The sequence below is a fragment of the Phyllostomus hastatus genome, unplaced genomic scaffold (assembly GCF_019186645.2).
Source record: "Phyllostomus hastatus isolate PE091 unplaced genomic scaffold, TTU_PhHast_1.1 phas_scaffold_1066, whole genome shotgun sequence".
Classification (NCBI taxonomy): domain Eukaryota; kingdom Metazoa; phylum Chordata; class Mammalia; order Chiroptera; family Phyllostomidae; genus Phyllostomus; species Phyllostomus hastatus.
Genome location: NW_025334004.1, coordinates 4182585 through 4208637, shown reverse-complemented (window position 1 = coordinate 4208637; position 26053 = coordinate 4182585). Strand labels below are relative to the sequence as shown.

The 26053-nt window shown below is 42.9% G+C and overlaps 1 protein-coding gene and 1 pseudogene across 2 annotated transcripts in view; one reads left to right on the top strand and one right to left on the bottom strand.

Annotated features, from left to right (window-relative positions):
* Positions 1–983: 983 nt before the first annotated feature.
* On the bottom strand, positions 984–1577 carry LOC123828667 (annotated as a pseudogene).
* Positions 1578–5515: 3938 nt separating this feature from the next.
* LOC123828666 (lysosomal acid lipase/cholesteryl ester hydrolase-like) overlaps positions 5516–26053 on the top strand; it is a 32969-nt gene continuing 12431 nt past the window's right edge. For both annotated transcript variants that reach the window (XM_045853733.1, XM_045853731.1), the window contains exons 1-8: positions 5516–5644; positions 7142–7216; positions 8744–8855; positions 9804–9921; positions 18568–18766; positions 19849–19958; positions 21601–21737; positions 25592–25738. In XM_045853733.1, the coding sequence (XP_045709689.1) occupies positions 8745–8855; positions 9804–9921; positions 18568–18766; positions 19849–19958; positions 21601–21737; positions 25592–25738 (822 nt within the window). In that variant the 5' untranslated portion in view covers positions 5516–5644; positions 7142–7216; position 8744. The remainder of the gene's footprint in view (positions 5645–7141; positions 7217–8743; positions 8856–9803; positions 9922–18567; positions 18767–19848; positions 19959–21600; positions 21738–25591; positions 25739–26053) is intronic.

Genomic DNA, 26053 nt, shown 5'->3' with positions numbered 1-26053 from the left:
CTGACCTGATGGAAGGTAATTTGCTTTAGCAGGGCCTGGTGCCTGGCAAAGTTACTCTTTGTGTATGCCAATTGTGGACTTAATTGGATGGTGCTCTGGTGTGATCTGAAGTTGGCCACCAGATGTGTTGGTTCTGGGGCCTCTTGGGAAAGGCTCCAGTGCTGCCTGTGCCTTGTCTGGAGCCACTTTGCAGGAGCTACAAAATGATCTGTGGTTGGCATTTGCCTTTGCTGGAAAAAGAGGCATCTTGGAAAGTCTATGCTGAGAACCAAGTCCAGCTGCCACTAGTGGGAAGCTTGGGACCACTTAGCAAGAGGCACAGAGAAAAACACCTGCATTTCTTGCTGTGGTCACTATATTTATTACATTATCTTCAGCAAGTGGTCTAGTCGAGGAAAGGGAATCACGTTGTCCAGTCGCCACTCCATTTACTCTACTTGCCACTGAAAGAGACCTGCTTCACACAGGCACCAGGACTCCCATTTTAACAGAAGCTACTGGCAAAAAAGGAGGGGAAACTCTTCTTTTCTCCAAAATAGATACATTGGGTATTGAAGGTAGTTCTCATCTCAGTTGCCAATAAAATAAAAAGGCTGTTTTCCTGTCAATAGCTCAATTCTTCATACATGAGAAATGTTAGAAACAGTAAAGTCTACAAAAATGTGGACGTGCTGAAATCATCTGCAGGAATATCCTTTCAATCATTCAAATTCAAGTATCAGTTTGATTTGAATAGAAACTACATGAAATAAAAGATGTTGTCCCACTATTGTACACGTCAGTTGGCCTGCTGCATTAGCCCAGGCTATTTCCTCCAGAAGAAGATAGGTTGGCCTCCCCACACCCACCAGAGAAGTTTTGTCTCGTCCGGACCACATTGGGCTCAAATCTTAGATCTTGGGTTTAAATCATGAAAGTAGGAAAAGAGAGGTTTTGTTCTGAAGGCTCTACATTGCCGCCATGATCATGTAATGGTCCTGTGCTCACTTCTGCTTGGAGAACAATCGTTTGCTCTTCTGGACATCAGGCTTGATGATTTCACTGCCAGGTTTCCAGCCAGCTGGGGACACTTCTCCTTGTTTGTTAATGTAGTGGAAAGCCTGAACTATTCTCAGAGTCTCATCCACAGAGGGGCCAACAGGAAGGTGATTTACGGTGATCTGGCAAAGGATACCTTTTTTCATCAATGATAAGAAGCTCCTGAATGAGATGCCTTCTTTAGCCTTTAAGACCCTATAGTCCTGAGCAATGGTGCGCTTATGGTCTGATATCAAGAGAATGTTCATGGGTACCAGTCCTCCTTATTTCCTGGGTGTGTTGATCCATGAATGCCAGGTGACTGAAGCGAGAATCCACAGAAGCCCTAATCACTTGGCAGTTGAGTTTCTTAAATTCTTCTGCCCTGTCACTGAAAGCAATGATCTCCGTGGAGCATACAAAGGTAAAGTCAAGAGGGTAACCACATATTTTTCTCTGTAGTCAGGGAAGCTGATACCTTTGAACTGACCATCTGGCATAACAGCTGTGGCTTTGAAGTTGGAGGCAGGGTCCCCAGTTTCAGCATTTCCTGAAGACATCTTACTATCAGTGGCTCCAAGACACAAATATCAACCAAAAGAAGCAGGTCAGGAAGAAGACTCATGAAGCCTCTCATAATATTTAAACCTAACCCTTGCACACAATGAGTGCTCCACAGATATTCCATTGATTCAGTGAACATTTCCTTAAAATGTAGAAGAAAAATAAAAGAATACAAGTCCTCAAGAAAAAGAGCATTCTTTCTGTAGCTCTTGGTTCATGCAGTATGTTGACTGATTTCACATGCTGTTAGCACTTCTTTAATCTGTGCTTCTCAAGCAACTCTAGTTAATCATACCTTTCTGTGTATATTTGTTTATTGCCTTTGCATGATATGTTTGGCAGAGTTAGAGGACAGGGGTAGTTTCTACCATGGTAAACAGAAAGAATCTCAGAGAACAAGTTGTTTTCCTGAACATGAAGCCAACCAAAGATCCAAACACAGGGAACTTGTTACCTCTAATTATTTGGTAGCAATCCACCAAAGAATAGTTTTTCACAAGACGAAACATTTGTAGGTAAAGTCCAATACCTACGATACAACCCATAACAATAAAATTGTGAGACTATTTCTGTACATCTCAAATTGAAACCATGATTACTGGATATAAAATTCTTAATGACTTTTCCTGGTAGTTCGAGAGTTTAGAAATGGCAAATCTGTGATGAGTGACTCAATGTAGGAGGATGGATTGGAGGAAGGGAGAAGTTGGATTAGGAAATTAAACTTTCTGAGAAAAGACTCATTCCTAAGCCAGTGCTTCTAAACAAGCTTGTCAAATGCAAGATGACCAGGTCTGTGGGGCTGAGAAGAAATGCTACAACTGGGCTCTGTTTCAGTGCCCACACCACAATTAAGATAGTAAACATATTTACTCCCTCCAAAATTGTCTTCATGTTACTTTGTGATCTGACCTCCTCCCACCACCACTTCCCCCCAAAATATGTCCTTTCCACGCAACCACTTATCTTTCTTCTGTCAATGTGGGTTAGCTTAGATTTTCTAGAATTTTGTCTAAGTGAAATAATACAGTATTATTGTAGTATAATATAGTATTAGATTTTTTTGTCCGTTTCATTTGTGTAAGCATAACTATTTTGAGTCATACATGTTGCTGTGTGTGTCAGTAGTTCATTATTTTTGCCCTGGCCAGGCCAGGTGGCTCCATAGAGTGGAGAATTGTCTCATACACCAAAAGTTTGTGGGTTTTATTCCTGGTCAGGACTCATACCAGGTTGTGGGTTCTATACCTGGTCAGGGTGCATACTGGAGGCAACTGATCGATGTTTCTCTCTCACATCAATATGTGTTCTCTCTCTCTCACTCCCTTCCTCTTCTCTAAAATCAGTAAACATATCCTCAAGTGAAGATTAAAAGATAGTTCATTATTTTTTATTGCTGAGTAACCCACTGTATGGATATATCAAAACTTGTTTACCCATTTACCTGTTGATGGGCATACATGTGGCCTCTAGTGTTTCCTTTGTACAAATAAAACTACAAAGACCATTTGTATACAAATAATTTTTATTTCTGTTGGGAAATTTTCATTTCCACTTATGAGTAGAATAGCTAGTCATATGAGGCAAATTTATTTCCTTTCAAATTGTTTTCTAAAGTGGCTGACCACTTTACATTCCCATTAGTAATGTATGAGATTTCTAGTTACTCTGCATAGTTTTCAGCACTTTTTAATTTTAGACATTCTCATGGGTAGAACAGTGATATCTTATTGTGGCTTTAATTTGCATTTCCTTGATGACTGATGATGGTGAGCATATGTTCATGTGTTTACTTGCCATGTGTATATCTATTATGGTGCTGTGTTCCATCTTTTGCCCATTTTGATTGGGCTTTTAGTCTTCTTATTAAATTGTAAGGAGAACATCTCATCATTTTTATAAAGTTTTTAAAAGCAGTTTTATTGTCATATAACTCACATACCACACAATTCACCCATTTAAAGTGTATAACTGAATGACTTTCAGTTTATTCAGAGCTGTATAACCTTCACCACCATTATTTTTAGAACACTTTCATATCTGAAAGAAGGAACCCCACACCCTGTAGCCATCAACCCACTCTCTTCCCATCCCCCACCACTGTCTCTAGGCAACCACTAATCTACTTTCTGTTTGTATCAATTTGCCTATTCTGGACATGTCATATAAATAGAGTGTTTTGTTTTGTGTTTTTGTGACTGGCTTTCCTTCACTTAGCATGTTCTCAAGTTTCATCCATGTTGCAGCATGTATCAGTACTACATTTTAAAATTATGCAATAATATTCCATTATATGGATATATCACATTTCATGTAGCCATTCATCAGTTGGTAGACATGTCTCTATCCTTTGGCTATCATGAATACTTTATGGACATTCATGGACAAATTTTTATGTGGACATAAGTTCTTATTACTCTTGGGTAGATGGATACATAGGAGTAAAATTGCTGTGCCACATGGCAACTGGATATTTAGCCTTTTGAGGAACTGCAGATTGTTTTCCGAAGTGCCTGTGCCATTTTACATCCCCATTAGCTGTGTGTGAGGGTTTCAGTTTCTCCCCATCCTCTGCAACACTTGTTATTGTATGTCTTTGATTATAGTCATCCCAGTGGATATGAAGTGGTACCTCATTGTGGTTATAAAGCATCTTTCAAAGAATCAAGTTTTTAATTTGAAAAAGTCCAATTTGTTGCTTTTTTTTTCTTTCATGGGTTGTCTTTTTTATACTGTGTTTTAAAAATCTTTGGCAAACCTACTAGTTTCTCCATGCCCCCTGCCCCAACACGGAAGTTATACAGTTTTAAGTCTCAAATGTATATCTATGGTGCATTTTGAGTTAACTTTGTGTAAGATGTGAGGTAAGGCTATCTGATTTCCCCAGCAACATTTATTAAAAGATTATTCTTTCCCCACAGAATTGTCTTGGCATCCTGGTAAAAAATAATTTGAGGGGGTTTCAGGACTCTTATATTTAAGTGTCCTTACTCCAGGGCTAATTTTGTTCCAACATTAAGGTGATATCCTTTTGACTCTTACCTAGTGCCTTTACATTACAGGATTTTCCCATTCTGGCCAGATAGAACCTGAAAATTTCCCAATCCTGTGTGAACTTGGGGCGGGGCTTCCCATTTGTTTCCTTTAGGTGGGTCTTTTCCTGATCTTGTGTAGTGTTTTTACATGCAGCACCAAATTGGTACTGGGCGCAAGACTTCAAGGGAAACCTTTGAAAACCTGGGATCATGGAGGCTGGTGCTCCTTCTCTCTCTGTCTCCCTCTTCTTCCTCCTCCTCTTCCCCCCTCCCTCCACTCTGCATCAGTCTCCACTCCCTACTCTGCTCTGAAAACACCTTTCTGTTTCTGTTTAGATGTCACTTCATCAGTCCTTTTCTGATTACCTCACATGTAACATTGCAACTTCTCTCATTACCCCTTTTACTCCCTTTTGTTGATCTTCATAGCGCTTTCTACTAGTTTATTTTATATAGTTATTTATTCGTGGTATGCTTCTTCTCATTAGAATGTAGGCAGGAGGACAGGGGTCTTGTTTTCTTGGCTGCTGTACCCCTAGTGTCTCAATAATGCTTGGCACATTTAGCAGTAAAAATAAAATGTACAGCAAGATTGTTTTGCATCAATCACAATGCTAAGTGTTTCATACGGAGTATATAATTTGAAGCAGAGGGTGTGGGCCCTACAGAAGTAGCTCCAGGTGCAGAGCTAAGAGACTAGGGGTTACCTGCCCAGCATAGGAGCGGCGATCTGCTGAGGGTTGGGTGGCGGTGCCCAGGCTGTCAGACCTCTCCGGGCTGCTCACGGCTCAGGCTTTGTGGGGGCCTAGGGCCTCCTCGGGAACCGCCTTTTTCAGCTGAAGGGGGGAGTGGTCGCTGCACTTGCCGGTGGCGGGCCGTTCTGATTGGCGGCGCTCGGAGCCTGAGCCGGGGTGGACGCCTGCCCAGGGGTGGAACTGTCTCCGCCCTCTCCAGGGCCACTCTAAGAGGCCCGGCTTCTGATGGCTGGCACCGCGGCTTTGGACAGCATCCGGGGAGGACGGCTCCAGGTGAGTGCCTGCCCCAGCTGCTCCGCCAGGTGTGAGTGCTGCAGTTCGGACCCATCTCTGCGGGCTCCAGGGGAGCGTAGGCACCACTCCTGGGGTTTCAGTTCCGCCGTCCCGAGCCTCTGCTGGCCCTAGGCACCTTGCCCGAGCACATTGCGGGTGGCCCAGCTACATCCCAGTGACCCAGGAGTCGGAAGCTCTCCGAAGTTGTCCCCTTCTCCCCAGGTGCCCTCTGATTCCCAGACAGGCGTGGTCTGCACAGGGAAGCTGCCCAAAGCCTTTGGACTGCGGTGACAGCCAGTATTCTGGATTCCCGGCTTCCTCTTCGCCCTCTACTCCCTTTAGCTCCTTCAGGCAGCCTGCCCAGCCTTACTAACTTGTGAACTCACGACCTGGTCGAGAGTGAACTTTGGCATTGGTGCTGGTGAAAATTCCAACTGTTTAACCAGTTGGCACTTTGCATTCGGTACTTAACTTGGTTGAGCCGCAGTTTCCTGGAAAAAGTATTGAAGGCTGCTGCATAGAGTGGTGGAGGAGTAATTAAAATAGTAGGTCATAAAGCCTGCCTGTGGGGTCTGGCACATAGCAAGAGCTTAAATGGGAGTCGATGTTGTTATTGTTGCTGTTGGTGATGTTGTTGTTATTATTAAGCTCTATGACAAACTGCTTTGGGGCTTTTCTTCAGCCACTGGACTGTTGGACCGCTCCTACTCCATACTGCAAAGTCTGTACTGTGCATCTCATATGTGAGGAGCACTTGGGGTCCAGGGACTCAAAGTAGAATGAGACACCCACTGTGCCCTCCAGCTTGGCTGAAATGAGGGCAGATAATTGGGTTGTTACAATAGAGAAAGAAGTAAGTGAAAGTGGCTAAGGGAGTTCAGAAAAGCACCTGGAATCCAGCCTGAAAGGGTTTTTTCTCCATTTACCCCTGTCAATCTTCATCTTTATGGTAATCACTTGACTAGTAGGTTGGGAAAGTGTAGGTTGACTAGTAGCTTGGTTAGTGTAGTGTTGGAAGGAAAAATTAGCTAGGCCATATATCCTGGAGTAGCTTCAGCTGTTACTGTGGAGTCCTCTGTGGACAGCTGGTCCAGGTGCTGTAGGACAGGTGCTGACTGGAAAGTGGGTAGTGCTGGATGCCTCATTGTTTTAAATTGTGCTTATAACCTTTCATTTTTCTTTTCAATCGACTTAATTCCTGGTAATAACAGATTTTTGAGAGGTTATATTTAAAATAAAAGTTATCCCTTCTAACCGCCATAAAGAAATACAAACTTTTGCATAAATGCAAGTGGGCTTGCTTTGCCAGTGCAGACCGCAAGATAATGTCCCCCATCTACAAGTGTGGGCTTCACCACTGCTTGGACAAATAAGTGCAGCACCAGCAGGAATTCCATCAAAGGGGTGTCAGTTTGCTTTTGCATCTTCCTGAGAACAAGTTTCTTCAGATTTGTAGAATACAGGCATACCTTGGAGATATTTCGGTTTTCGTTTCAGATTGAATAAACAAAGCTCTGTTGCTATACTCGCTGGATTGGGAAGGTCTGGAACCAAACCCTCCTTATCACTGAGGTAAGCGTGTCCTCGGATTAAGCCTAGCCTTTTAAAAACAGCTGTATTGTATTAATTGACATTCAATAGCAAGACATATTTTCAATGTACAATTTTATAAGCTTTGATATATGTACAGAGCCATGCAACTATCAGTAAATTCAATATAATAAACCTGTCCATCACGCCCTACCCCCACCCCCAAAGCTTTCCTGTGCATAGCCCTTTGTAACTCCCTGCTCCCAATTCTTTTCTCCTCTGGCAGCCATTGATCAGCTTTCTGTCAAAATAGATTAGGTTGCATTTTCTAGAGTTTTATGTAAATGGAATCATATATAGGATTTTTGGGGAGGAGGTCTGGCTTCTCTCACTCACCAGAGTTATTTTGAGATTTATCCATGTTGCTGTGTTCATTCCTTTGTATTGCTGAGTAGTGTGTATACACCATAATATGCTTACCAATTCACTCCTTTGGGGCATTTGGGTTTTTCCAGTTTGGGGCTATTTTATACAACCTGCTATAAACATTTAAAAAATAGATATTTATTGATGAGAGAGGGAGAAAGAGAGAGAGAAACATTGAATGGTTGCCTTCTGCATGTGCCCCAACCAGGACTGAACCCACCACCCAGGTATGTGCCTGACCGTGAATCAAACCCGTTGCCATTCGGCCTTTCTGTGCATGGAAGGATGCACCAACCATCTGAGCCACACAGGCTGGACTGTGATAAACGTTTTTTGTCCAAGTCTTTGTGTGGGCATTCACACATGGACCTTTTTAAGTGGTTATATTTACTTAAAACAATGCCAGAGGCCCAGGCTGTAGTCCCAGCCTTGTGTCTAACCATATGGGTGTCCTTGGGAGAGTCACTTTGCTGTGCCTGTAACTTCCATCCCCAGTTCTCGGCCATGCTGTGATTCTGTGCTGCCACAGCCAGAAACTAGATGGTCTTTTTTAGTGGCTGGAGGGTCCCAGGAGGGGAGAGGGGTGGTCTTCTCTCCCTCTGTTTCTCCAGTAGGCTCTTTTCTTTCATTTCACTTTTTCCCTTTCGGTGATGAATTTGAATCCTCACACATACTTTGGAGCAAGAATGGAAGTGAGTAGATAGTGGTGACAAAAGCTAATACTGGCCAAACTCACAAGTGTTGATATCACAATTAGAGAGAAAAAGGCGGAAGGTTAACAGTCTCGGGATTTTTGAGGATCTTCCTTTTTCTCAGCCTAGTTTTCTCTACAGTAAGTCCGGCCTTCTGCTACTGCTCCAGTAATAACTTATTTAACCTCGTGATGAAGCAGTGAGTAGGTGTGCTGGGCTCCAAAGGTCACATAGTAACGGGGACAGAAGGTGGGGATGGTGGGTCTCCTAGTAAAAGAATTCCTCCTTTTTGTGCTTCCAGATGTGATTGGAGTCATTTGTTTCATATTTGCCTTTCACCTAAGGTTTATTTGCCCTGAACCTGGTTCTGAACTCTTTATGGGAAATTAATCTATGAATGTAATTATGTGCAGTAAAATTTGGACAAATAACAATGGACTGTTTTATACAGAATGAAAATGTGGCTTTTGGGTTTGGTGTTCTGTTTGGCCCTTGGGACCCTGCGTTCTGAGACATCCAGAGAGAATACACCACCTGTGGATCCTGAAACAAATATGAATGTGGTAGGTCTCTCAAAGTCACCTGCTTTCCGAATGCATGTGATAAGAGTTAAGTACGTTCTTAAATTCAGGGTTACGTGGAGCCACATGCTCTCATTGCTTGATATCTCAGTGCTTTTCGAGTTCTCTGAAGCTTAGATTGAGTTTGCTAGACTCTCCTCACAGGTGGTGTGTATTTTACAGGTTGCACCTTACTGTGAAAACTATATGCTTCTTAGAGCAATAAATGACATTTGTATAGATTTGTTTAATTCTTAAGTCTCACTAAATCTGTTTAAGAACAATAAGAGTGTCAAAACTTTGCAAGAACATTACTACTGGGAGCTGCTTTCCAATACATTGAACAAGGATGGTGATTAGCAATGTCCAGGAAGTACAGTTCAATACAAAAATGAAAAGATCTGGAAAAAAAAAAACATTTTGTTAGAACAGAGAAACAAAAACAATCCCTTCAGTAATTAAAACATTTCAAAGTTTTTAATCCTAAGTAAACCATAAAGTCTGGAAATACCTTGTTTAGGTGCAAAGTATTAGGGAAATAGAGATTACTTAAAGACCAGGATGGGGCCTTTTAAAATAAGAATGGAGGTAGATCGTGGTATTGGCTGGCATACTTAGAAAAGAAAGAGAATGTTTATTTTGCCTGGGGGCCAGGATGGAAACAAAGAGACCCACAGCTGTGGCAAAATTAGTCATCCTTGGTGTAGAGCATGCTGGGGTGACCATAGGTTTCACGAAACACTCAGGAATAGAAGGAAGGGATGAAACACATGGAGGATTTCCTCTGGTGATGGGAGTGTGACTAGACTTAGCAGACTGAAAGTTCAATTTCTTAAACAAAGCCTGGAAAATGTCATTAACATCATGTCCTCTTTGCCTGTGAATGTGGGAGATTTTGTCAGATTCTGTCCATAGACCTTCCACTATAATTATGTATTTTCTCCTCTATAGAGTGAAATGATCTCCTCCTGGGGGTTTCCTAGTGAGGAACACCTCGTGGAGACAGAAGATGGATACATTCTTTGCCTCCACCGAATTCCTCACGGGAGGAAGGACCATTCTGACAAAGGTAAGCATGTTTTCTGTGTCAAGGCAGGAACTGGGCCAGTTTTTATATCAGTAACCACATTAAGAAATTTCTAGAAAGATTACCTGAAATTGTTAAATATCAGAATAAGGATCTGATTCTTATTTAATCCTCTCCAGATGTAGCTTAATCTTGAACATTTTCTGTGTCTAGAAACTTTCCTTAATAAGTAAAGGTTGAGATTAAGGTAATTGGATAATTGTCTCTTCTTTAGTTAAATTTTTATATGAGCAGAAGTGCCTTCTTTGTCTCAATTCCTTCCCAAATTAGTAGTCAAAGCAAAGTTAAAAACCTCGTTAATGATCATTATCTGTTTTTTCTTAATATCTGATTTATCCATTTGTTTTTCCATAAATTCTAACTATAATAAGGCTTTTAATGATGCTTAAAATGGCCCTTGCTCTTTTTGAAATTTAATTTCTAATTCTTAAGATTTCTATGATTTACAGATACACGTTATTAAGCTTCCCCTTTGTCAGCATGTCAGAAATGAATAGTGAGCTATAGTCAGGGCTTCTATATATAATTTGTGCTCAAACACACAAAACATACACGAGGTCTGTCCAGAAGATGTCTAGTCATGTCCTATGAAAAATAGAGACATTTATTGAGGAAGATACAAGAAACATTGTACATAGGACAATGACGCCTTAGTCCCCTTCAAAGCAGGCACCTTGGGACCTCACACAGTTCTCCCAATCTCCATCAGCAGCCCTGTTGTATTTTCCTTAATCTCAACAATGATCTGAAATCTCTTTCCTTTCAAAGGTGATTTTAGTTTGGGGAAAATCCTGAAGTTATAGGGCGCCAAATGTGTGCTGGGATGTAGGGGGGCTGAGTCACCTGGCTGACTGGATGTTTCATCAGAAATCTCCGCACAAGACCTAATTCATAAGTGGGTCCGTTGTTGTGATGAAGCTGCCAATCACCAGTTGTCCATAGCTGTGGCTTTTTGAATCCCCTGAATCGTTTCTGCAGAGGAATGTTCAAGCTTAATGCAAAATTTGATGCAGTCATTTTGAATGCAACAGCCACAAAGTACAAATGCTCACTCAATGGCATCTACTGCCCCCACTATCTAGTACAGGGAAGTCATCATTGTTCACACATTTGCATTCCAGTCCACTCTTCTTGGCAGCCAGGGTGCATCAATGTCGTGCAAACCATTTTCATTATATTGACAATGGCTTGAGTTTTTCCAGACAAACCTCGTATTTCATTCCACAGTGATCATATGATGTTTTCTTTCCTTTTTTTTCTAAAGTAAACCCTGTATACTGACCTCAGATCCCATATAAAAAAAATATGTCTTAATATTATTTCTCTTAAAAGTGGTTAACTGACTAAAATAATTAGCAATGTAAGTCATTGTTAAAAGATGCAGGGATACTCAGTAAGAGCAAGCTTAGAGACTGTGCCTCCTTTCTTTGTCTTATTGCCACCTACAAAATTCTCTGTCCATATAGCAAGTCAAGCAAGTAGAGCCACAGGCCCTGTGTGTATGCATTGAGACCATTGCAGGGGAAGGTACCATGGCCCGGAATATGAAGAGAGTGAGCACGATTTTGGATTCATCCCCAGGGGGTAGGAAGAAAAGTTAGGAGACCTCAGTGCTAGGTCTGTGTCAGCCCCTAAGTGCTTGTGTGGTTTCACGTGTGTGAGCCTAGGATTCTTCATCTGTAAAAATAGTTGATTGGCTGTTTCCTTGCATCTTTATCACTCTCTGGTTCTATAGGCTATGTTCTACCTTCTTTTTGTTTTACTGATATTTTGTTTTGTTTTGGCAGAGGTATGGGGCAGTGGATAACATTGGTCTTCAAAATGGGGAACAGAGAGTACCCTAAAATCTGGCCATAGCATTAGGTTCCCACCTTCTCTTCTTCAGAGGCCTCAGTGGTGTTTATATAATACCTGTGGTGAGCTGGCTCCTAGGGGAGTTTCAGAGGAAATCTGGGACAAGAGACTCAGTGATCTAAGGGAACCTGTGGATTCCCTGACCCCTGCCTGGGGTTTCCTCTCACAGCTGGTTTGCATTTCATGGTCAAAGGCAGAGGCACTTCATTGTCCTCACTCATAGTTAGCCAGGGTGTTGTTGGTGTTACTTTGGCTCATTCCAGCCAAGTAGACGAAGTCATAAAGTCCTTCACACAGAACTCATCACCTTCTCATTCATGCCACTTCCTCTCCTGACTTCCTCCTCTATTGATACCACCATCCCCCTCCGCATGACCTCGGCTAGAGACTGCAGAATCATTCCTGACTCCCATCCACTCCTCCTTGAGTTCTTTTTAGCACTTCACTGGATGCCTGAGACAAACTCAGAGCCCAAAAGAGGCTTGAGCCACTTCCATTTTTAAGGCTTCCTGTGTATTAAAAAAAAAAGAATATCAAAACAAAAATGTGAAAATACTCAGTCTGCCTATCTTTTAAGAAATTAGTACTTTTAATACACACAGAAACAACACCAGACATCTATACTGTTTACAAATCATTGCAAGATACAGTGAAACATGAGTCGTTTATGGAGGACAAGGTGAAAGCATTCCTCTTACCCTTTTCAAAGTGTTTTTTTCTCAGTGTTTTGGTTGCACTGTGGTGCTGCCACAAGCAGAGTTTGCAGCTGTGTGGTGAGCATCCTTCAGTCCTGTCTCAGTGGTCCTCTGGTTGCCTGTAGAGACTCATGTGGAGGTTATTGGAGGCTTTATGATCACAGGGCTTAGCCACTGCTCCTCCACACACAGCAGCTGCTGTCTTTACTGCCAGTCTGGCAGTTTTCATTCATCTCGTGTAGTCCTGCAGGATTGACCTTCTCAGAGCCCGGGCATAACTGCCTGATCCTGCCATTCAGCCTCTATAGGGGCCTGTGAAATGAAGATGTACACCTCCCCTTAATATCCTGTTCTGTCCTAGATGTTGTCCGTACTGTTCACCCCCATTCTGCACAGCAGTAGGCCTTTGAAGTTCACTGTGGAGATGATTCCCCGAGTTAGTGTGTACAGTCATTGGCTGTGATGTCCATGGTGTCTTCCTCTGTAGGATGGGGTTGGACACCTATTCTGCAAGGTGTACGGGGAGTGCTTGAGAACTATTGGTTGCCAGCTGTGTTTACCTGTTATCTAAGAAACATTTATCACTTATTGACTGTACAGATTTAATTAATAATTTGTAGACAAATTATTAATGCTATAATTGAAGTTGCATTTGTTATGTAAATAAGTATTAGATAACTACTTCCTGACACTCTCCAATCCAAATAACTCGCTCTCATGAGTTATTTCCTTTTTGCTAAAGTCTCCCTGGATTTTGGCTGATGAACACAACCTCTAGAATATTGCTCATCCTGCCTACTATCTTCTTTTAAAACAATTTAATCTTTATTGTATTTTTTCCCATCACCATTGAGTCCCCCTGTGCTCCCCTCACCCAACAACCACCACCCTGTTGTCCATGCCCATGGGTCCTTTTCCCTTGTTGCTCTTCCCTCCACCTGCTAACCTCCCCACTCCAGCTATGGTCATCTCTTAAAAGATTCTCTTCATCCTTCCAAGCCCAGCATAACTGCCAAGTCTCCCTGGTTGCTTAAGCAGGAAGGAGACACACACTTTCTCTGAACTCCCAGCAGCCTTGCCAACACCCTTCCTGAGGTGCTTTTCTTATTTTGGTTTGGGTTAACTTATTTCTTTGCTTCTTTCTCTGCCTCATCCCTCCCTCAGTCTTTGAAGGCCGAGGCTTTGATGTCTTTGTCATCTCTGTGTCCCTCATGGGGACTAGCAGCACCATGCCTGCAGCATGGCCACCTGAGTGACAGTTATAGTAGGGCAGTCTCCAGAGCTGGGGTACACAGCTGAATGCAGGCAATGGGCCCTCTCTCTAGTGAATTAAAAGACACCTGTGCGCACACAAATTTTGTTTGTATGTGTAGAGAGTTTATAGAATGAGCACAAAATCCCCTTGATTTCGATAACCATTTTTATGTCTGGTCTAGACTACTTTCTCAGAAAGCTCTCAGTGAGCTGTGAGGTAGGTGCATGGTGTTTCTCAGGGTTGAGCAAACTGCTCTGTGGAGTGCTGACCTATCCCTGCTTTGCACTAACTCTATAAGGGAATTGAAATTCAGAAACTCATCATTTTTAGGGAAGTATCTCTGTTTTTATCTGCTCAGCCTTATTTCAGAAAGTCAGGGGATGTTCTCACTAGAAGGATATCAGAGTCCTACCTGGGCCAAGGATTTGGAGAACTTTCATTGTTATCATGCTCTCCTGTGGATTCTGAGGTGAAGTCTTTGGGTTTGAGAACCTGTGTTCTAGATCAATACCCTATTTTACTGGGTGACACAGCCAAGGTCAAAGAGGAAAAAGGATTTGCTTGAGGGCAAAGGATGGTGGGCCAGCTAGTCTGAGTCAGTGTACTTTAAACTAGAGATCATGGCCTTGTGTAGGAAGTATTGAGCAACTTAATCCCATGACAGACTACTTATCTCATTTGGCCGAAACAAAGAAATACATACAGGCCTTGGCTGAAGTACATAAAGAGCCACGAGGCAGACCTGCTCCTCGCCTAACTGGGATATAAACTGTCCAATAAAACAATCAGCAAATAAAGCACCAATAGTATCTGAAAAGTTTTGTGTCTGAAGGCGTTCAGGGATATGAATAAATGCCTTCAGTGTGCACCGACAGACGTTTTGAACTTTGCCTTGGCAAACACAAGGGGCTGCCCTTTGAGGGCTGAACAAGCTCCCTGTTTGATGACTCCAGTTTGAACACGCCTATGGATGGGCTGCATCAGAAGAGCCACAGAAGTGTTGCAAGACTAAGTATTTCCAGGTTCTGTCCTGTGGTCCCTGATTCCCTGAATCAGAGCCAAGGCTGGGAATGTGTATGCCGTCTGAGCGCCCCAGGTGATTTTGATATGCAACCAGTTTGAGGACATAGTGCTTGGCTTTTTTACAAATGGCTGGAATAGTCATGAACCCACCTCGTCTCTCCCAGCACTTTGTTTTCTAATGAATTGTTCTCTAGTAGTTAAAAGCAAGGGCTTTGGAACGTGGCTGGCTTGGGTTTCAATTGTGGCTCTCTGCGAGGTGAGTCTTCTAGGGCAGGTCACTTAATTTCTGTCCATGCATCAGTTACCTTCTCTTTAACACGGGATGGATCTTACCAGCTCTCTTGTAATGGTATAATTCATGTGAAATGAAGCCCTAGGCACCTAAATGTTAGCTGTTATGACAAATGCTAATGCTAATGCTAATATCTAATGCTAACATCAGCCAGGCACCAGTGCTTGTTAGGATTTATCTTAAGTAGTTGGGGCAGGTTCAGGAAGCCTCTCAGGCCCTTAAGCTTTCAGTGACCTAAAACCAAAAGGGATGTTTGAGCCAGCCCTTGGACTTTGGGTTTGTGCAAGCCGAGGGCCTGCTTTGCTGGGTGCTGAGCTTCCCTGCATTGTTCGGTCCCTTGCATGACTGCAGAAAGGTGCAAAGTAGGGAGCAGGTCTGGCTTTGCATCACTCACTACAAAGGGGTTGGGAATGCTTATGTACACTAAGCTAAGTCCTTGATGCCATTTTGCCTAGAGCCTGCCTTTGCAGAGGGGTGGCGGGAGGCGGGCTCTTATGCAACTCACAGTCCATCTTCTAGGAGATCCTGAAAGATTTTAGGTTGTGGAGGCTCCTGCTAGACTAACAAGGAGCCAGGGCTCTCTCTCTTCTTTAGGCCGAGGAGACATAGCACCGCCTCGGAGTCCTGGTTCGGGATTGCTGGCTGTACAGCTGTGCACAGATTACTTGGCCACAATGTGCCTCAGAGTCATTAGATGAAAAATGGGGGTGAATACTGGTCCCCAACTGAGTCAGTTTCCTGTTGCTACTGTCACCAAGCATCACAAATGTAGTTCCTGAAAGCTACACAAATTTATGATCCTGTAGTCCTCGAGGTCAGAGGCCGAAGATCAAGGTGTTGGCAGGACTCTGTTCCTTCTGGAGACTCTAAGAGAGATCTGTTTTCTTACCTTTTTCAGCACCTAGAAGCTGCCTGCATTCCTTGGCTTCAGGCCCCATCCTTTATCTTTAAAAGCCAGCAGTGTAGCATCTTTCTGTCTCTCTCTTACTCAGACCCTCCTGCCTGTGCTTCTGTTCTAATATTATTTTATTACAGTTGTATATTCAGTATTGTTTTTATGAGTCATTATTTGTTGAGCTGTACTGTGTATCAGTTGCGGCATTCTTCCCACTTTGAAAAGGACATCTACACTTCAGAGAGCTTGAGTAAATCCTACAAGGTTTCTTAACTAGTAAGAAACAAGGTGCATTTCACACCAACGCCTTGATCTTTGTGACCTCCTCCTTGTTCTTTCAGTTCTTCCTTGCATGTCAGCTGATTTCTCACACCATTTCAGAGCCTGACCAGTGGTGGCCTGACCAGGTAGAGAAGGCCAGTGGCTTGGGAGGTAGGAGGAATTTCCCTGCCCACCCATCATCTTCCTCCCGTGTGTGCTTGCCATCTTCTTCCTTTGAGACTGTGGGCTCAGCAGATTTGTTTTTGGAGCCTGACCAGTCCCCTCCACACTGCCACCCTTGTGAGAGCCTAATCAGGCAGGAAATACTGAGTTGGGCCATCAGGGGGTTGCCTGTTGTTGCTGGCTCTGTGGCTAACTATTTAGGTGACCACGAGAATGTCACTTGCCCTCTCTGGTCCAAGCTGCCTTTGGGACTTTCCTTCAGTCAGTTCCCAGCTCTCCCAGGGCTAGTATGGGAGAAACAAACCAATTGTAGGCACAGCTAGGGGAGGCAGCCCTGGCCCTGATGCATCAGTTTGCTTCTCAGACACACCAGGCCTCAGGTGCTGGAGTGCATGGGCCAGGCTGGTCCTTGGGAGAATTGCCTGAGCAGCCAAGTTGAGTAGCATGTCCCTGTCCCCATTCTCTATCTCCTAGCAGAGATTGCTTTCTTCCAAGCATGCAGTTCAGCTCCCTCCAAGACAGCATCCCCTCCACAGGCTGTCATTCTGTGAGGGGTAGAGTGACTTTCTGGATGGTGTAGAATGACTCCTCTCCAGCTAACATCCTTTCCTATGCCAGCACGTTTCCAATCATGGACCCGGCACCAGGTCTCCCTGACTTCCTGTCCCAACTCCACACTTACTATCTCTTGGTTCATAGTGGTCAAATTACTTTTTCCTTAGCCACAGTTCCCTATCTGCTAAATGGGAATAGTGCCAGCCACACAGGATTTTCACCACAGCACCTCAGAACTTACAAGCACACGATAATATCTCAGTGTTATTCCAGTCAGCTTTTCTCAGCTAAGAAGGTGCAAAGAAATCTGATTTAGAGAAATAATTTGTCAATTCACTTCCCATCTGACTATCCAGTGAGTCTTCTCATTTTTCTTGGACATTTTAGACTTCTCATTTGCATACATCATGGCTGCATAGCTGTAGTGCAGAGTAGTCCCTAATTTTGTACTTTTCCTCTTCTTCCCCCTTTAAGTTCTGCTGGAAGCTTCTCTCTCTGTGCTGCCGCTGTCCCTGTCATGGCCCCGGTCCGATGGCCGTGAAGTATTTGACCGCTCAACCATCAGCTTATTTCTGGGGTTTCACTGTTATAAAGGATGGGCGGAAAGCAAAGGGAGTTCTTATTTATTTTGACCTATGTGTCAGTCACTCCACCATACAGTTAATTATTTATTTTTCCTAACATTTATGGAACTGAGACTGGGACTGGTTAAGTGACTGAATAATGTGAGCTAATGTTTCTTGAAGTCTTACTGTGTGTCAGATACTTTTCTAAGCATGTTTCATATAATATTTCATATCTCATTACTCCCTGTCAGGGGCACATTACATTTCCATTCTGCCTGGGGATGACATAAATTTCCGGGGATGTTGAAATACTGTGCCCAAGAGGGCACATCAGAACTAGGCAAGGACAGATTTGAACCCAGGAGTGTCTGACTCTGAAACTCATGGTCAATATAATGTTGGCTCCGAGAGTATGAGGTTTTTCCTTTTTTTACTCATTTGCCGCTATTCCCTGCTGTGTCTGCAGCACACAGCCGAGGTGCTGGGCATGTAGCTGGTGCTCAATAGATGTTTGTTTAATGAATCACTGAATGTTCTTAACACAATGTAAGCAGCTGGAGGTCAGGTTTCTTTTACTCCCAGGTTTGTTTTTTCTACTGTATCATTGTCTCAGGTATGGGTGAGTAGAAGATAAATTTACATACAAATGTATATGTGTGTATATGCATATGAATACATGTATATATATATTTACGAATTTGTGTGTGAGAGATATTTTTTTCCTTTTGGTTTATTTTGTTAGGATAAATTCTGAGAAATCTATTGGAGAAAAATATAGAAACATTTCATAAGTTCTTAAAAATATATTAAAACTTTTTTGATGATTAAGTCAGTGTGTCTTGTTACTAGATGTGCAAAAATAGTCTGGTGTCACTGTTACCTTGCTAGCACTGTTTAAAAATATTCTTTGGTAATGTTATATATGAGTACACTGCCACCTCAATATTTTAACTCGTCCCTCTTTCACTATTTGCTTTGGGGTCGTTTATGCATTACCTGTTTGTTTTGAAGATAGGTGCTGCTTGCTCCTAAACATGAGTGTGTTTCAGGTCCCAAGCCAGTGGTGTTCCTGCAGCATGGCTTCTTGGCAGATTCAAGTAACTGGGTCACAAACCTGCCCAATAGCAGCCTGGGCTTCATTCTGGCAGACGCTGGTTTTGACGTGTGGATGGGGAACAGCCGGGGAAACACCTGGTCTCGGAAACACAAGACGCTTTCTGTTCTTCAGGCTGAGTATTGGGCCTTCAGGTATCTTTGAATTGATCATGGTAGGCTCCAGTCCCTTAGTGCTCTCAACAGACACACGGGTGCAGATAGGTGGGTAACTCAGGGTCATGGGAGAGGAGACTGATGGATCATGAAAGATTGGAAACCTTTTTAGGGATTTAATAAATAGCAGTGAGGTAAATTTTAAGTAAATGACTACACTGAGATTTAGATTCAATCAGAAATGTTTTAGGTATTTTGGCATTGCTGGTGGTGTGGGAGCTGCTGAGTGAATTATGTCCCATAACCTTCTTCCTTCCTTTATCAACACACATTCCAAATGCTCACTATTCTGTATCCGGAAGATTTCCTCTCCTCCCCTTTGCTTCTGGCTCTACCGATGAATCACTGTGTGACATCAGGCCTGTCACATAAGCCATCTGTGTCTGAGTTTTCTTCATGTACAGTGGGGATAATGAATACCTATCTCATCAGGTTATTGGGGGGTTAAAAGAGGCGATCCAGGCAAAGAGCCTGGCACTCCATCATGAGTGGTGGCAGCAATGGGCGCGTCACTCTCCCGATGACAGAAATGCTCTCTGGCAAACCAGGTCAGGGCTCTGTCATGATACCAGGTGCGGAGAAGGCCAGGCTGTGGATCCTCCAGTCTTGCTTTGCAGGTGTAAAGCAGAGCCCACCTAGGGCCACGAAATGCATGACCAAGAGCCTTTGCCAATGACATGTATGACAACTGTTTGTAATAGTGAAAAATTGGAAACTACCAAATGCCCATTAGCAAGGAATGGGCAAAATAAGTGTGGTATGTTAGCACAATGAACAACCTATAACTACGTGCGGCAGTTTGGATGTAACCTAATATAGAAGAATACGTACTGTTGGATCCAATTTATAGAAAAGTTAAAAAATGGGTGAATCTCATTTATGGGGTAAGCCCCGGAAGGCGCCCCGGGGCTTTTGCAGTCCTGGGAATTTTCTTTCCTGCACTCAGTGGCGGCTCACGCAGCTTCGGTCTGTGATAAGGGGTCACACTGCCTGCTTCCTATGTGTGTGCTGCTGTATTTGCTGCAACGTCTCAATGAAAGAGTTCCATTTTTGGGTTGCAGTTTTCATGAGATGGCCATCTATGACTTACCAGCTTCCATTAACTACATTCTGAACAAAACCAGCCAAAAGCAAGTGTATTATGTGGGTCATTCCCAAGGCACCACAATAGGTATGTATGAAATAAAGACTGGAAGTTGATGTAATGTTTTGTCGCAGTTTGCATTTGTTCTGAAAAGTAAAATATAAAAAATGTTAGCACAAATGGACGTTTAATAATAATAATAATATTTAATACCAAGGAGAAGTAATGATTAGGGCAAAGCCTCAGAATTTTGGTAGTACTTGTCTCTTCTCTGGAAATTCAGGCTTTAACATGAATGGATAGACATGTTTTGTGGTTCTCTTGAATGTAAAGGAATTAATGTAAGCCACAGCCTGTTATGTATTTCTCTCATTAAGCAACATGGGGATGTGAGAGGGTAGAAAACAAGAAGTTTTGTAAGTGCAGAGGCTTTTAAAAAGAAAACAAGAAAGTACACTAACTTTTAACATTAAGTGGAGTGAAACTAACTACACAGATGCCATGTTACACTTTTTTAATAAATAGTTTTTAAAAGTCATATACATTTTATTTGTGATACAAAAGTAATGTGCATTCATTGTAAACAAAAATAGGAAATTAGCAAAGTTTAAAGAAAATAAAAATTGCCCATAATTCTACAAGTGTTCCTCTGATTAGGGATTAGGAGACTGTCCTGTAACTTAAAGAACTCCCCCTTTTAGTATTTAAAGATTTTATTTAGTTTTAGAGAGGGGGCCTGGAGGTAGAAAGAGAGGGAGAGAAAGATTGATGTGAGAGAGAAACATCTATCGGTTGCCTCTTCTGCACACCCCTCCTGGGGATGGAGCCCGCAGCTGAGGCGTCTGCCCTGACTGGGAATCAATCCAGTACCTTTGGCTTTCCGGAACAACTCCGAACCAACTGAGCCACACTGGTCAGGGCTTAGTGTGTACTGTAACCAACAGCTTTATGTTCATATCACATGGTCTCATTAGAATACATCCTTAGAAGGAGAATTAGTCTATGGAGGATATGAATGCTTTTAAGTGTCTTGATATATATTGGTTAAATGGCCTCACCCTCACTACCAAGCGAATACTCTTTGCCAGTTTGAGAGGCCACAAACAAAAATTAATGTGGACACCTTTTGCCTTTATTATTCATTAAGTTAAGCATTATTCTTCATCTATATTTCTTCTTCCATGATTTGTCTACTAAATGTCCTTTGCCTCACTGCTTTCTGTAGTAATATTCTGGAGCCCAGTTTAAGGCCCACAGTAATCTGAGAGGAAGCTAAGAGATACTTTAATGCTAGGGCACTCTAAATGCATAACTCTTTTCTGAGTTATTAGTGGTTGATTTGAATGCCTCTATAAATTGGTCTTGGGGATTGTGGGAGCGTCAGTGGTGGATGGGCGTGGTGGGGCCCCAGCTGTTAGCAATACAGCATTTCCTTAGCTTGGTTTACATTCTTAGAGGAACAGGAAGCATCTGGTTTTAGCGACCTAGATTTCCTCCAGTGAGTATCTAGGTTGAAATATTGAAACAATCACGTAAGAAATACTTGATTTACTCGTTTAGTCAAACTCAGTGTTTCTGCATGGAAAAGTTCAGAGGACTCCATTAGAAGAGTTTGCTTGCGTGTTTCTCATATTGCCACTAGAGGGTGTAACGCGCGACTGTCCTTGCCTTTTCATGGAAAGTTCCTTCCAGAAGATCAAATTCCTTTCACCTTCCTTTTGTCCTACAGGTTTTATAGCATTTACACAGCTCCCAGCACTGGCCAAAAAAATTAAAATGTTTTTTGCCCTGGCTCCTGCGGCTACAATCACCTTCTGTATTAGCCCTCCACTTCGGCTAACACAATTGCCAGAAGTTCTCCTTAAGGTATTTAACCCACCCCACCCCCAATTTCCTTTTCAGATCTGAAGAACTGGCCATTAGGGGGAAATCTGTGTTTTTCTCCTCTGTGTTTTGCTATCATGGAAAGTGGGATTTCTTCTGTCCATGGTTTATCTCCCTTTCACTCCTTCCTTCAGAACCTGGGGAGTCAGGGAAGGTGCAAATCTCCACCAATCATACAAAGCGAGTACAAGAAAGTCTGGGAGAAGGGACCTTAAACCTTTTGGGAGTTGCCTTTTAATTCTGTGCAGTGAGTGGTGTATGGGAACTGGCTGGAGATGGGACAAGGAAATGCACTGTTCCCACGTGCCCAACCCGAACCACACTGAGGGCGATCTAAAGACACTATTGCTGTTACATTTTATAACATGGCCCCTAAACACAAGTCAGTAACCTCATTGGGGCTTATCCCTAGAGCTATGTGACCCCCAGGCTCTGTTCAAGGAGGAAGCAGTTTTTATGAGGAGCTGAGAGCCAGCCTAGGCCAGATGGTCCACTGTGCATGCACAGTATAGGTTTTATGTATGGCACGTTTATACAGACACAGATGTTAAATTCTGTTGAGGAATGTATACTTAAAATCAGGTATAACATGTGTACTGGCCATTTACTTTCACAAGAAATACAGACTGTACTCTGAATTTAGAATCTGACTCTCACATAAGATGGGATTCTCTGCATAGGTGACCAGACATGCAGATGAGATGTGACTCCCTCAAAAACCAAATTAACTTGTAATGCCTTGGGCAATAGAAACCTCAGTTTTCATTATGAACAATTCAGAGGTACCAATAAAGTACTGCTTAACTACCTTAGCTTCTCTTTCCACCTTCCTCATAATTAAGCCCAGTGCTCACTTCAGGGTCTTTTCCTATAGACCTTGTCTGTGAAATTCCAGAGAGAAATATATTGTTTTGTTTTAATGTAGACAGGATTCAACTATGCATATTTTCTGCAGATTACATTTTTCACTCTTGAACAGCTGTTAAGTTAATACATGAAACTCCATCACGTTTTTTTAACTGCTGCATAGTAAGTTTTCCATTGTGAAATACAACTACTTATTAAACCAGATGCTGTGGTGGATTGTTAGGTTCTTGCTAATTTGCTGTTGCTGGATCCTTGTGCCCCGTTTTTATGGAGAACTGAAATTGCTGTGTCATAGGAATGTGTTCAATTTAATTTCATCTTTGGAGATTGTGATTTAGTAGCTTTGTAAACATACGGATTCTGCCCCCACTCCCTCAGCCTTGGAGATGGTGTTTTGTTACACTGGCGTGGGGTCCAGGGTCTGAGGTTTTACCTAGCACCCTACCTGATTTGAAGGTAGGCCAAACAGACTGGTATTTAGGAATTACTGTTCCACACACTGGTGTTTTCTTATATCCTGGGCATGTGACAAAGTGAAAGAAAACCGTGTTCTTCAAGGTTATGTTCACAAAACCTTGGAATTTGCTGTTCCTGAATATATATGTTGCTTCCATGACGGTTGAGAGTATCGCAGCTCTCAGAATGCAAAGGTATATATTATAAGACATCAGAATTGGGATGAGCAGGCCTGTAAATGTAAGGCAAATTTTTCTGCAATACCATCCTGCTTTGCCTTAATGATCAGTGGACTTTGCCATAGTAGTGTTTGGGTAATAGTCCTGCATACAAGACAACGTCACATTCTTTGTCAGTCAAAATGAATGCTTAGCTTACTGTGGTTTAAGTCAGTGATCTTACAAACTTGTTTTTAGTAGACAACCACAAAAATATATACATTTATCACATATATCACATGTGACTATTCTGCAGACTCAAAAGCAAGAGTTTTATCTCATGTGACTTTTATGTAGACGCAAAACCAGGAGTTTTATCACACATATCACATATGACTATTATGTAGAACCTCAAAAATATATACATTTATCACTTTTATGACATGTGACTATTATGTAGACTAAAAACCAGGAGTTTTGGAAACTGATGCCTTTTCATGGCCTGTGATTTTTCTCTGCTGTGGTACTTGGTTCCTCATTCTCCCCAGCTAATCTTAGTGTTTTTAATCTGGAGCAAAGGAGCCTTCAAGGAGGCCTGGTGTCTGTCTTTAGAGAGCCGTTAGTTGCCGTATTGAGGACTTATCACAGATGGCAGTAGACCAGAGTTGCCTGAAGAGTGTTGAATGTGGCTCAAGCAATATTTAAGTTAAATTAGTTGCACCTTTTTTACAAAGCAGGATGCTGATCATGAAATCTTGATGATGGATTTTTCGGGGGTGGGGAGAAGCTGTGTGCCACAGAGCAGTTGCTGGAGGCTGAGCATAAGCTTTCCTGTCCACCCGTTCTCACTGTTCCCTAATCCTCACTCTGGACAGGATGGCGTTTTTTTCACGTGCTGTTGGCCATTTTATCATCTGCATTTACACACCCGCCTATCTTAGTTGGTTAGGACTGTGAAGAGGAATCCTCCATGACTCTCCCCTAGCTCCTGGTGGTTTGCTTGGTGTTCGTTGGCTTACAGAAACATCACCCCAATTTCTGCCTTTTATCCTCACTTGGCGTTTTCCCTGTGTCTGTTCAGACCTCCTTCTGTGTCTGTCCCTGTATCCACTGTGTCCAAATTTCCCCTTCCTGTCAGATCACAAGTCCTATTGCTTAGAGTACACTCTCAACAACTGCATTTTAGCTTGATTCCATCTGTGAAGACCTTGTCTCCAAATAACGCCACATGCTGAGATGCTGGGGATTAGGACTTCGATGTATCTGTTCGGTGGTGGTGGGTGGATCACAGTTCAGTTCATAAAACTGCCTCTGTTGGCATTTGAATTTTTCACTCCTGCTTGTCCATCCAGAGGGTAGGCAGCAGCAGAAAAGTGTAAGCAATAAGGGGACAAATGTGGGTTCAGTGTAAGGAAGACCTTTTTCTTATTTCCTGCTGGAGAAGTACTTTGAGATCTGCCTTGAGGCCACAGTGATCATCCCGGAAATACTTGAGCACAGGTTCCTAGGCCATTGGTTAGTGCCGATGTAGACCAGCAGTTGGCAAACTTTTTCTGTAAAGGTCCAGGTAGTCACTACTTTCGGCTTCGTGGGCCACATGGTCTCTGCAACTACTTGTCTCTGCCCCTATAGTGCAAAAACAGGCAGAGACAATGTGCAAAGAAATGAGGTGACTGTGCTCCAATAAACTTTATTTGTGAAGGCAGGCCGTGCTGGCAGAGGGGGAATGGGGAGTTACTGCTTCATGGGCACAGGGTTTCAGGTGCAGATGTTGAGAAAGTTCTGCAGATGGAATGTGGCACTGGTCGTACCACGTGACTGTACTTAATGCCACTGAGCGGAACATGTGAAAATGGTAGCTTTTAGCCACAATAAAAAAAGTGTTAAAGAAAACAGCAGACAGTGGGCAGGATTCGGCACACTGGCCAGTAGATCAGATGAGATGTGTGTGCCCTGGGCAGGCACGCCGCTGGCAAAGCACTGTTTCCACTCTCTCCCAGGGTCCCTGCCCACCCACTGGAGTTTAGCGAAACACTGTGGGGACGGCCCTGGGATGAGCGGCCACTAAGGCCCTTTCCTACTGTAAACGTTGGTGTGAATTACTTGACTTTCTGCCTCCTTTTCTTCATTTGAAAGATTAAACACACACCTGTAACAACTGTTGTTGTCTTACTAAGCAGATTGCACAAGTACTGCAGTTGGAACATCCACTGGTTTTCGTTTCTGTCCTGAGGCCATCTGTGGAGATGCTTGGCACATATGTACATGCCTTCACTTTGGATGTGGGTCGTGGGGGTCCGCCCGTGGATCAGGATGTAATGCTGAGGTATTCTTGGGTTTCTTCTTATTTGGCAGGATGTACTTGGAGAGAAGGAACTTCTTCCCCAGAATACATTGCTGAAGTGGCTGAGTGTTCAGTTTTGCGATCATGTTGTCTTAAAGGAGCTTTGTGGAAATATGTTTTTCCTCACGTGTGGTTTCAATGAGAAAAACTTAAATATGGTAAGTATGTTCATAACAAGACTTGCTTTAAACTTCCAGTGATTTTATTTCATCTGCAAATACGGTCATTTGTGTGGGAGGATGCTGGAGAGGAAGGAGTGCCCTCGTTACAGCTCTGAGGGGTCCTTCACTCAAGAGGCACAAGAATGGATTTCAGCGAGGGCCTGGAGCACCGTCTGCTGCTGTCCTCAGGCCAGGCACAGTCAGTTCTGAGTGTCCCTGCACGGACACTGTTGAATGGGGAGGTCCCCATCACTTAGGTCTTGATATTTATAATTGTTTAAGTTTGAAATTGTCATTCATTTATTCATTTTA